This window comes from Terrapene carolina, unplaced genomic scaffold (assembly GCF_002925995.2).
Source record: "Terrapene carolina triunguis isolate 2854851 unplaced genomic scaffold, T_m_triunguis-2.0 Scaffold58, whole genome shotgun sequence".
Taxonomy (NCBI): domain Eukaryota; kingdom Metazoa; phylum Chordata; order Testudines; family Emydidae; genus Terrapene; species Terrapene triunguis.
In genome coordinates, this window is record NW_020664409.1 from 45,825,610 (window position 1) to 45,838,086 (window position 12,477).

At 43.2% G+C, this 12,477-nt stretch overlaps 1 protein-coding gene across 1 annotated transcript in view; it reads right to left on the bottom strand.

The window, feature by feature from the left end:
• Positions 1 to 7,833, bottom strand: part of PXDNL (peroxidasin like) — a 291,769-nt gene extending 283,936 nt beyond the window's left edge. Inside the window, exons 1-2 of the mRNA XM_026647339.1 lie at positions 7,673 to 7,833; positions 3,144 to 3,153 (exon numbers count right to left, since the gene is read on the bottom strand). Coding sequence (XP_026503124.1) covers positions 3,144 to 3,153; positions 7,673 to 7,833 — 171 coding nt within the window. The remainder of the gene's footprint in view (positions 1 to 3,143; positions 3,154 to 7,672) is intronic.
• Positions 7,834 to 12,477: the final 4,644 nt, after the last annotated feature.

The following is a 12,477-nucleotide window of genomic DNA, read 5'->3' on the forward strand; positions in this document are numbered from 1 at the left end:
CTGCTCCAGGCCAATGGGAGCTGCTGGAAGTGGCCTGGAGCAGCGAACCGCAGCCAGTGCGAGCCGCGATCGGCTGAACCTGCGGACGCGGCAGGTACACAAACCGTCCCAGCCCGCCAGGGGCTTTCCCGGCGCAAGCGGCGGAACAAGTTTGGGAACCACTGAAGTAGACAGAGGTGAGACAACCCTAATGGTTAGAAATTGGTTTAACCCTGAAGCACAAGGGTTTATATCTCCTCTAAAAGTTTATCTACTATTAACTCTGGATATGGATATTTTTTACCCATATAAATAGCAATCCCTCTTTGAAGTGGGCCCCAACTGTACATGAAGTTTTACTCAGTAACAGAGCAGACATCAAGTGTAAGTGGTGGATTCTCTGTAACTTGGAAGTCTTTAAATCATGGATTTGAGGGCTTCAGTAACTCAGCCAGAGGTTAGAGATGTATTGCAGGACTGGTGGGTGAGGTTCTGTGGCCTGCCATGTGAAGAATGTTAGACTAGATGATCATGATGGTCCCTTCTGACCTTGAAGTCTATGGAATACATAGCAAACAGAAGTTTAATTACTAATAAATTCATTATAACATAATGTTCATATCTAGGATTCGAAAGATTTATCTTTTTTCTAGGTTATTGTTGGTTAGCATGGTAATTGACAGTCACTGAATAATGGTATAAAATGAAAGACATTCTTTAAATAATTTCCAGTAATCAACATAAAAACAAAATAAAATGCACTTCTACCTATTAAAAACAATAATTGTTGCCCATTCAAATTCCTGGAACTGAAATCCCACTGAAAACAAAAATAAGAGAGAGACAGAGAAAAGGAAGTTAATATACTACCTTACAAGTGCAGATAAATGAGATTCTGTAGCAAAAGCACTCTCTTGTGGAGCGTTAAAATTTCACTACAGTTCAGCTAGCCTCTGTTTTTTATACAGATGAGACATCTGGCTGCACAGTGCATAAGGAAATGTGAGCTTAGACTTTTCACTGTTGTTTCAGCAACATTCCTAAGTATTTTCTCTGCTCTTCGCAAATGGCCGGCTGCACTTCAGAAGCGTCAGTGGTGCGCACTTCATTGGAGCTGCAAGTGCAGCAAACCAGACAACTGTTTTACAGGACTCTTCAGACAGACAGGCAGCTTTCACCTCAGATCAATGAGGGTATTGATCCCAAATGTGATGTCTTCTTAGAAAAGAAATGGTCAGGGAGAAGAAAGGTGGGAGGGGGGGGAGAATGAAATCTTAGATTTCTAAGAGATACGGAGACCTTTGCTATGAACTTTTCCACATAGGGCAGGTTAGGGAGTGGAAATTGGTCTGCTGGACAGTGTTTGGGAACAGGCCTCTGCTTTTCTTTGATGCTTTACTTCATCCAGCGTGGGAACTTTAAGGAACATTTGGAGGAAGAGCCACAGGCTCCACTTAAGTAAGAGAATTGACCGATACACTTAGGGGTTTTAAGATTCAACATTAGCTGTTTTTAATGTGAATTTATATTTTGTTTAAATGAATGTCCATGTACTAATATTTATAGCTCAGTGTGATTTATTTCTAAAATACAAATAAAATTCTGGCAGCTTTTATATGGGATCTATAGGTCTGACCCTTTTATTCCAGTCTCTATGACAAGTGCACTGCCATCTGTGGCATTAATAGTAATACACTTTCTTCAAGTTCCAGTATCATTTATGATCCAGAAGCGTGTCATTTTTGCTCCATTACATAACAAATCTGATCCAGTAATACTGAATTTTCATCTAAAATTTTCCTAGTGGAGTAACATATTGCATCCTTAGATCATTAAATAAGAGTTACAGTCATTTCGATCTCGTTTGCATAGAAACACAGGGCCAGATTCCCAGGTGGCATAAATCATCATAGCTCCATTGATGCCAACGGCACGAACCCAATCTACACAGCTGAGGAGCTGGCCAACAGAATCGGGAAACGTTAAGTCCCATGCCTACAATTCGTTGAGTACAGACAGAACTGTGTACCTGCACAGAATCAATGGGCATGTCTACACTGCAGCTGGGAGTGCACTTCTTAGCTCAAGTAGACAAATATGCGCCACGTCTGCTCAAGCCAACATGCTACAAATGGTGCCACAGCCAGCGGCTCAGGCTAGCCACCAGGGGTCAGGACGGGTTTGTACTCAGGTGGCTAGCCCAACCCGCCACCTATGCTAACCTGGTTGCACTGCTATTTTAGCACACTAGATTGAACAGAGCTAGCACATCTGTCTACTTGAATTGGGAAGCACACTTCCACCTGCAGTGTGGACGTAATCCATTTGGGCTACCTATGCAGATTGCAGGATTTAGACCTAAAATATGTATTAGGTCTTCTAGTTCATCTCCACAATAATATAGGATTTCTCCCTACCATTTTGATCTGTAGTTTTCAGATGTTGTATTATATAGGAACTGAGGAGTATCCCTTTAAATTGCTTAGGAGCCTTCTAGTTGACCTCCCTGTCTTCTATGGCAGAAGCCATCAGAACCCTAAGACAGGAGCAATGTATATATGTAGCAAGACCCATCAGTTTGTACAGAAACAGGCTATGCAATCAAGTACACTTACTGAGGAACAGGAATCCTGCACGACATCTCCTATTCCTGGGAGCTTACGACTAGCCATGAAGTCCTTGTATGTAGCACCATGCATCTGTTTAGCTGTATAGCCAGTGTAGAGATCTCAATGCATTCATCATTAAATCATCCTTTTCTTGATATGCATTTGATAACCTCACCCCCTCCTTCCCCAACAAACCCAGAACATAGCCAGTGCCACGCCAAATAAATGTGCAGAACTTCATGAGATCTTACACAATAGTGTGTATTTAAAGAGGCATATGGTGCCATTTGTCTGGACATAGCTCCTACCGTTACATGGTACAGAAATTACTGGGCTTGAACCCCATCCCCAAATCAATATACATAACACTTCTATCCCCCTCCCCCCCTACCTCCATCCTTTACAATGGTCATGCTGATTTTGGGGGCGGGGGTGGGGAGGAAGTAATATTGGCCAAGACCACTTGTAATATATGTTGTGTATCAAGTTACAAAGCACAGCACTTTAAAAGCTGAATTAAAAAGATCAGAAAAGGCAATACCGATCCAGTCCCACCTTTAAGTCACTTCTACAACTTAACACTTTTCACAAGAATCCTGTAAAATTCTTGTATGATGACCATGGAGAAAGGAAGCTTTCCAATTCAAATAACTAAAAAAGACACAACTAGATAACATCTTTAGCTGTGTCAGGTGGAAAGCATACAGGCATGAAACACAGAGATGCATTTGAACACCAGACATATTAAGGGGAAATCTTTTTTTGGTCCAATGGAACCAATATGTTAACAGCTGGAATGAGAACTGGCAAACGTGAAACATAGAATCCTATTTTATTCTTGAGGAAGCAGAAGTTATTCTTCTGAGCTGGAAGAGTTTCTTTTCGGACTGATCACTATTCTTTTTATGGTTCGCTCACCCTCTTCAGAGGTGCAAGAGCAAGCTGGCAATTTCCACACAAAGCAAAAATTTTCAATTAATACATAAGATTGACTTATTCCAAGTGACTGACATGATCCTCCTAATAAAGTAAGGGAAACATGAAGTAACAAAATTCATAAATAGTCTTAAAAAGCTTCGCCTGAGAAAGCTGTGTTAAATGTTTATGTTCAAATTACCTTTATCAACTGCATCTATATCCTCAATTTTTTCTATGAACATTCACATTTTATATCCAAGACCATGAAATTTATCACAGAATTGCACAATGTATACATATGCCAAGAACTTTAGGACAAAGAGCCCTCAGTTTAACTAAGCCAAGTGATGTCAGACTTTTCATTAGCAATCAGTCAGTCTTACATAAAAAATAAAAATCTGGTCATTATCAGATATCTTTTGTCTACAGCCTTTAGATTTCCCAATGGCTTGATCCATTTAAAAAACTAGCAGTAAAGAAACTGTATTTTCCACAGCTTTAGGCTTATGATGGAATTCATGTTTCCTACAGGGGTTTAATTGCATTACATGCACACATAACTTCACTGATATTGAAGATGCTGGCTCGTTTCGAGATTTTGAATAAGTGTTGGTATGCGTATGTATTAGCAATACTGGCCTGTGTTTTCAATAGCAGTAGCTTGGTATGCTCTGACAGCATATGGTTATAGATTAAAATAATAAATAAAGAAAAAGATGGCCAATTAAATGTGCATATAACCTTTCCCCAGTGAGCTCTGTTGATATATTTTCCTCCCAATACTGGGGAATCTCCCTGCCCTGCCTTTAACTAACTAACCAATTCTGTTATTCAGCAAAGCTCCTGTATCATTTTTATCTCTTTTCAGCTGACCCACCCATTCCTTCTGAGAACACCTCTCACTATCTAAATGTGGCGTGTCAAGAGAGTTGTAGGTATTGTTTATACTATGTTATAATCCTTTGGTATCACTTAATTGGTTTAAATGGCTTTAAAATAAATCTGTCAACTCCCGACAGCTTTAACTGAATTTCTAGGCCTACTTAGAGACTTGTCTCCACATCCCTCTATGTAGTTCTTCTTTAAGATCCTGTTTTACACCTGTGCAAAGCAATGATTATTCCTTTATCACAGGACCTGTAGAATAATCACAAGAGAGGACCAATTGCCCTCCTTTAAAAGCTACCTAACAGCGAGAATGACTAACTATTGGACCAAGTTACCAAAGGAAGTGGCAAATTTGCCATCTCTTAACGTCTTCACAGGAAGACTGGATGCCTTTCAGGAAGAAATGCTTTAGTCAAACAAAAGTTCTTGAGCTCAATACAGGAGTAACTGGATAAAGTGTTATGGCCTGTGATATAATAGAGGTCAGACTAGATGAGCTAATGGTCCTTTATGGCCTTGAACTCTACCCAGTACAGATTGGGCCTTTTCGCCACCACCAGAAATATAAAGCATCTCACTGTAGAAGGGGAAGCTTTACGAAGTATTCTTCACAACATCTTTCTCCAGCATCCTCTATCACATTTCTAATAAATTGTTTACAGTTATCTCATCCTCACTCAGTTGCACCTGCAGAGTGGCTCTGATCCTGCAAGCTTCTCCATGCAGGCAGGCCCTTGTACCCATGCAGAGTCTCACGATCTTCTGCACAGAAGTCATCCCACACTAAGGAGGCTAAGGACACAGAAGATTGGGGCCTTAGACTATGATCTCTGAGGCATGGACTTTTTTACTGTCCATTTATGCTCGATTGGTACCTCCAGCAGTATAAATAATATAAAATATTATATTGCCCATTGACAATGTTGCTTCAGTGGATATTTAATCTCAATGGATTACCGCAGAAGACAATTTCTAAACACAGCAGGCATCAGTTAGGTGTGGGCAGGTGTCACAGTTGGGCATTGCTCTTTCGTTCTTTAGGAAAAGCAAATAAGTGAGCTGAGATCAATTTTCTATTGATCTAATCCTCAGGGAAGAGACTTTAAGAGAGCAAATCACAGTGTCACAGCTGTAAACCTGAATCTTTAGCAACTTCCAGTAACACACAGAATTCAAGGAGATTAATCCAGTTTTTACAAAATCAAAATCAAACCAAAGTTTGTTCATACCCTGTAATTTTCAGCCTTAATCTTTTCAACCATTTATTACAACTGCCACTTGGCTCTCAAGTTCTCCCTCTCTGACAAAGTTGTAGTCAGCCTATTTTTGTTGTTGTTTTAACAGCTTCAATAACAATGATGACTAAGGTCTTGATAGGCTAGCAGATGTTTTCTAAAAGGAAAATAATAGCATCTGAAAACAGATCCTCATGTTTCCTGCGCAAAAACTATCCTGGTAGCACAGCACATTTATCCATGGCAATTGTAATCAGTTAAAATCATAAGCTAGTTCTGGTTTAAAACAGTTCACAAAGATCTTTAGGCTTAAGGTTAATCACTTGCAAATATACACTCTGAAATAACAGCCACCTTGATAATCCCATGCTTCTGTAACTATTTGTCTATTGTTACTTGATCATTTTCCACTAGGGTGATCAGATGTCCCGATTTTATAGGGACAGTCCTGATTTTTGGGGCTTTTTCTTATATAGTCACCTATTGCCTCCCACCCCCTGTCCCGATTTTTCACACTTGCCCTCTGGTCTCCCTGTTTTCCACTCCTGCAATACAAACATTTCCAAACATAAGGAGAGCAAAAATTGGATATGGGAACATTAATGAATGACAGTAAAGGCAATCAAGCTGAAAAATCATTACTGGGTGTGTTACTTTGGTTGGAAAGCAGTGACATGCCAGTCCTATTTCATGACTAGACAAAAGGGTATCCTGGCCTTGACACAGGGAGGAACCAAACAAAGTCCAACCTGACAAGAGAACATTAGCAGCTGCTTCGCAGTCCTATCTGCAGAGAGATAACCTGGGAGCAAAAACAGTCCAGCAACATGGCCCTAGCCAGCAAAACAGTCAAAGCTCCATCTGTTCAAATGCATTTGGTGATTTCCTGTCATGTCAACACAACCTTAATTATTGAATTTATCTGTACCTTTACTCCTGACAGTGGAAAGTGCTCTTTGGAGCTGCTGCAGTTCTCAGCTTCAATATTTTCAGGAATGAAATTTTTCCATACATGTTCAAACACTTTTCCTTTTTCCTCTCATCCTTCAAATAATTTACCTCCAACCTAAACTCCTCCAACCATATAATCACCTCAAACCTCCAATCCTTCCCAGTGGTTTGCCTCTGCAATTAACAATCACCCTCACCCACCCAGGTCAGCCACTGAAATGTATCCACCTCCCACTACCTCAAGTACATGCCCATCCTGATTTCTCTTATTCCCCCCTGGGATCTTTCATCCCAGACCTATACTCCAGGGATGCTTCTAGAATAAGTTATCCCCTGAGATCACTCAAACCCACCCCCACCCCAAACACCATCACTAGAGACTCCCCTTATGATATGCCAGCCATTGCCACTCGGGTAACTCACATATATCTCCCCTTGGAATATATCAGTCCTCCTCCACCACTACCAGGAGCTCCTGTGATCTGCCACTCTAGAGATTCCCCCTGGGATATGCCAATGCCCAGTGCTTAATTTGTGCCAGGGCTTGCCAGGGCTGAGCCCAGCATCTCTAGGCTTGGCGGTTCATAGCCCCGGCACCTCTGGGCTTGCCAGGTCAGTTATGAAAGTAAACCAATTGCTTGAGCCCCAGCAACTCTTTCATTACAAATTAAACACTACCAATGCCACAGTGAGCAGTCACCACCCATATGTACCCATTCCCTTTCAGGAATACCGCCTGGGATATGCCAGCACTCATCTTCCAGGGGCTCCCCTTGGGGTATGCCACTACGCCCAGGATCACTCAACCCCCACTTAGTCACTATGCTACCACAGACTCCTGTGGAATCTGCCCCACCTTTCAGGGACCCGCCCCCCCTCGGGCCAGTCACCTCCCCTCTGCCCAGTATGTCTCCCCCTGGAATTTCTCCTCACTGCTCCTGCTCAAATTGCTCCAGCCCCTGGGTCACGCTCTTGCCTTGCAACAGCCCAACTGGGGCGAAGGGAGTGAAGCGCCAGCCCTGAGAGGCACGAAGTTGACCAGGAGCTGGAAGCTCAGCGAGCCGGGAGGGAGGGAGGCAGCGTGGTACTTACAGGACTGATGTCTGCTGAGGCACCCTGGGGATGTGATCCAGCATCAAGTGCATGCAGCGGATGGTGGTTTTAAAGCAAAGGCATCGACTAGGGCAGGGCAGGGACGCGGCGCACCGCACGGCCAGGAAGAGGACAGCTAAGGAGAGAAGTTTGGGCTCCATCTCCCCTTCGCTCCCCAGCCCCAGCTCGGGAGAGTCTGGCAGGTCCCGCTGCAGCTGCACTCGGGCACCTTTCCAAAGGACATCCCGGGGCCAATCAGCAATGGCTGGGATCACATTACAAGCAGCAGCGCGCTCCGGGTACCACCAGGGGGCGCCGCCCTGCTAAAGCCTATGCAGCCGGGCTTTTAAAACCTGGTGAGAAAGGGGGGAAGTGAGGGCCAGACTTCAGCGCCAGATACTGACTGTGTTAATTAGTTTCAGCTGTGGGAAAAGCGATGCCTCACAGCTCAGCTAGTGGAGAAGCTGTTTTCCACCATGTCAGGTGATCCTTTTAATGAATTAATGCACTTTCCTGGAATTGCTTAATCCAGGCAAGCCCCCTCCCACTGACATGCTAACCAACTGAACTGCTTGGGAATGCAGCGCCCTAGACAGCGCCCTTGCTCTGCACAGGACTTTAGGGACCAGGTAAAAAGGCAGGTCCCCAGGGGGTTGCAGTGTCAATCTCTGTTTTGCAAGAGTAGGTCCAAGTGTCTCTGCACACAGACAGGAACACACGCTCTTAGAGGGGTAGGGGGGAGAGCCACTTCAATGGAGAAAGCTTCTCTAGCCTTAAAAAGTAATGAAAACCAGACTTTTTAGAACAAACAGATGAACAGGCCAGTATACATTTTGGCCATGTCAAGCTGCTTTGCTTAATTCAAAGGGAGTCTTGGTAAATGCATTCCACTTTCTAATCCCATTGAGATAACACTGATCCCATAAACTGAGAGAAAAGAAAGCAGTCGTCCCTTTGCAGAGGAAGCTGGAGAAGACAGACCATGCTTTCCAACAGATTTGTTGCCCCCATCAGCCTCCCAAGAAGTCACAGCTCTACTTACCTTTGTAGTGTGGGGAGAAGGAATGACCACTCAGCAAGATTTCCCTCCCTCTCTGGATGGATAGTTCATTCCTCTTGTCTTTGGGAGAAAGTGGCTGCGCACTTTCCTTGCCCCTCCTTGGGGAAGGGAACAAGATGTGACTGGTAGCTTCACACCTAGGCCCTGTCAGCTTCAGTGGATCCCTTGCACCTGTACAGAGCTCCATAATAATACTTAGCCCTTATACAGTGCTTTCATCAGCAGAGCTCAAAATAACTACAGCCATTTTACAGATGGGGAAATTGAGTCACACAAAGGTGAAGTGTCTGGCCCAAAATCACCCAGCAGGCAAGTGGAAGAGCCATAAAACAGAACCCAGATTTTTTGACTCCTAGACCAGTGCCACTGGGCCATGTTGGGGCTCTCTACAGGCACAGGGAGCCACCTACTTGGATGCAGTTGCAGGAACAGGGACTTGGGCCCAGATCCTCAAAGGTGCCTAACTCCTATTGAAGCCAATGGAAGGTAGGCACCTAAATAACTTTCAGGATCTGGGCTTAAGTTCACAAGATGGATAGCTGTATCCACCACTGTGATGCATGTATGCAAACTGCCATAAGGTTCCATATGAGGGCAGCAGTCCACCCACACGGATTCTAATGCAGGCTTGGGGCCAATGACATCTATCCCTATGTTCCCACTCCTCCAATGCCCTTTGTAGACTGTGCAAGTGAAACTCCATAGGCCTCCATTATGCAATCAGACCCTTAGACCTTTGTCCAAATGCAGGACTAAAACTACAGACTCCTTTAAGGGCCTTTACATCCTCTTGGTTCTGTGCAGTCCTATTGCACAGTCAGTACTAAACCCATCAGAAGATAAAATGGTAAATTAATAATAACTCTGCCCATCTGCTCAGCCCTGTTGGTGTGGTTCCCATAACACAGAGGAAACTTGTTCCGTATCCAACCTCTCTCTTCTAAAAAAACAAACTGAGAAGCTAGCAAAAAGCTGTTCCTAACACATCTCAGCCAGGGTTCACACCAAGTTGCGGTACAGAGGCAGGGCCGCCCAGAGGATTCAGGGGGCCTGGGGTAGAGCAATTTTGGGGGCCCCTTTCATAAAAAAAGTTGCAATACTATAGAATACTATATTCTCGTGGGGGCCCCTCTGGGGCCCGGGGCCTGGGGCAAATTGCCCCACTTACCCCTCCCCACCCCTGGGCGGCCCTGTACAGAGGCATCACTTGTTGCTCTGATGGATGACCTTCTTCTGTCCATAATCAAGGGTGTACATCCATGCTCATCCAGCTGGAAGTATGAATCATTTAAAATAGTTAATCACCAAATGCTTCAACCCTGCCTCCAAAGGGCTTCAGATGTGAATTGAAATGACTGGAAATGGCTCATGTTCTTCCTTTCAGTGGGTCATTTTAGATCATTCTACCTCCATCCACAGAGCCCTTGTGTAAAAGGACGGGTGGCCCAGCAGTTGGGGCCCTGGACTACAAGGAATATTCCAGCTTCTGTCATTGACTTGCTGTGCCACCCTAGGAAAGACACTTAACATCTCTGAGTCTCAGCTTCATCATCCGTAAATTGGGGGTACTGATAATTACCCAGCTTTGTAAAGTGTTTTGAGATCAATGGATGAAACAGGCTATAGATTGTATTAATTATTTATTATTTATTATCATTATTTATTTATTCCCTGTGGTGCCCCATCAGACTCAAACCTCTCCCCATCTGACTCTAAAAGGCCCCTCCAAGTACTTCATTGGGGTGGATTCACTGAAGTGTGATAAGGCAGAGCCAAGCTCATAAACAATACTTGAAAATACTAAAGGGCTCCTTACTAGTGAAGAAAAGGCATAACAAGAACCGAAGTCTGGAAGTCAAAGCTGGACAGTTTCAAATTAGAAATAAGGCATCACTTTTTTAACAGTGGGTGTGCTTAACCATTGGAACAAACTACCAAGGAAAGTGGTGGTTCTCCATCTCTTGGTGTCTTCAGATCAAGGCTGGATGCCCTTCTGGAGATATGATTTAGCCAAACACATGTTACTGGGCTCAGTCCAGAGGTAACTGGATGAAATTTGATGGCATTTGATACAAAGGGGGTCAGAATAGATTATTATCTAAGGGTCCCTTCTGACCTTTAAATCATTGAAATGGCTGCGCTACCACAGTTTTGTGTAGCAATGTTGACATGGCCCGTGGGGTTTTTTAACTACAAAAGGGTGCACTCAAGAGCTAACAGTGCTTCTGTTACATACACAGTTCTTGTTTTGGCTTTCCAAAAAAGACACCTCCCCTTAAGCTTTATCATATGTTTTCTCTTTCTCTAAGAATTATTGTTGCTGGCACAGTGACACACTTCATGTTTTCAAAATAAACTGTTGTTGATTCTCCAACTGCCTTATGCCATTATTTCAACATATTGTAAAAGCAACAAGTCTCATTAGGGCATCCATTCCTTGGTGATTGGCACACTGCTCAAATTACTGGAAGCATGCAGCCAAATACAATGCAACGGAGGCATATCCCAATGAAATAGCAATACCCTGACCTATTGTGCCTTGTTCATGCTCATTTAGAACATATGCATCAACCTTCATCTTGGCTTTATTAATGTGACTGCTATCATCACTACATGCACTAATGTAACAGGAGCTAGTTACATGCAGCTAAAGAATGAACATCACTGAACTGTAAATGAGAAATTACAGCATTTCTACCATGGCGTCCCTTCTCCCTCGGAATTCTCTTACATTTTTTTAATTATTTTTATGGATAGTGTCACGGAAATCTATTGCTATGGGCCTATTAGCAGAGGGAAGGACAGGACAGCATTAGGGATAGTATTGTTTTCCTTATCCTAATAACACTCCTTGTTCAGCTTTTGAAGAAAATGACTGTTTTTGAGACACTTCACCATAATCACGATAGTCTCAATACCTTTGTGATGCTTCACCATAATCACGATAGTCTCAATACCTTGGATTCCTAAACAGAAGTCACAGAATTACAAACAATTCATACATATTCATTCACTTAGATTGCAAGCTCTTTGTGACAGATACTGTCATATTGTTCTGTATTTGTACAGCACCTAGCACAATGGGGTTCAGGATAATGGCTCAGGGTTCCTAGGCACTACCACAGTAGAGATAAATAAATAATAATAATACAGTCGACCCTCAAAGTTACGAATACCAAAGTTAGGAACTGAGCAGTCAACCACACACCGGAAGTACACAATCAGGCAGCAGCAGAGACAAAAAAAAAAGCAAATACAGTACAGTACTGTGTTAAACATAAACTACTAAAATAAAGGGAAAGCAGAATTTTTCTTCTGCATAGTAAAGTTTCAAAGCTGTATTAAGTCAATGTTCAGTTATAAACTTTTGAAAGACCAACCATAACGTTTTGTCTGGAGTTATGAACATTTCAGTTACGAGCAACCTCCATTCCCAAGAAGTTCGTAACTCTGAGGTTCTACTGTACTGACCAAATAATCCATTAAGAATGTGCATATATTAAACTTACCCAACTCTGCGAACTTCTCCTTGGCTCAATCAAGGCAGAGCACTTCTGGAGGCAATGGGAGGAGATAATGGAGGGGAAATAATGTTGCTTTGCAAAGAAATATTATTCGCCAGGGATCGCTGTCCAAACTTATTTGTGTCCATTTGGGGAAGAAAGACCAGGCCAAAAAACCCCAACCCTCTATGAAGGGTGCCAGGTCAGTGTGGAAATTACAGAGGTGGGGGGAGAGCGCACTT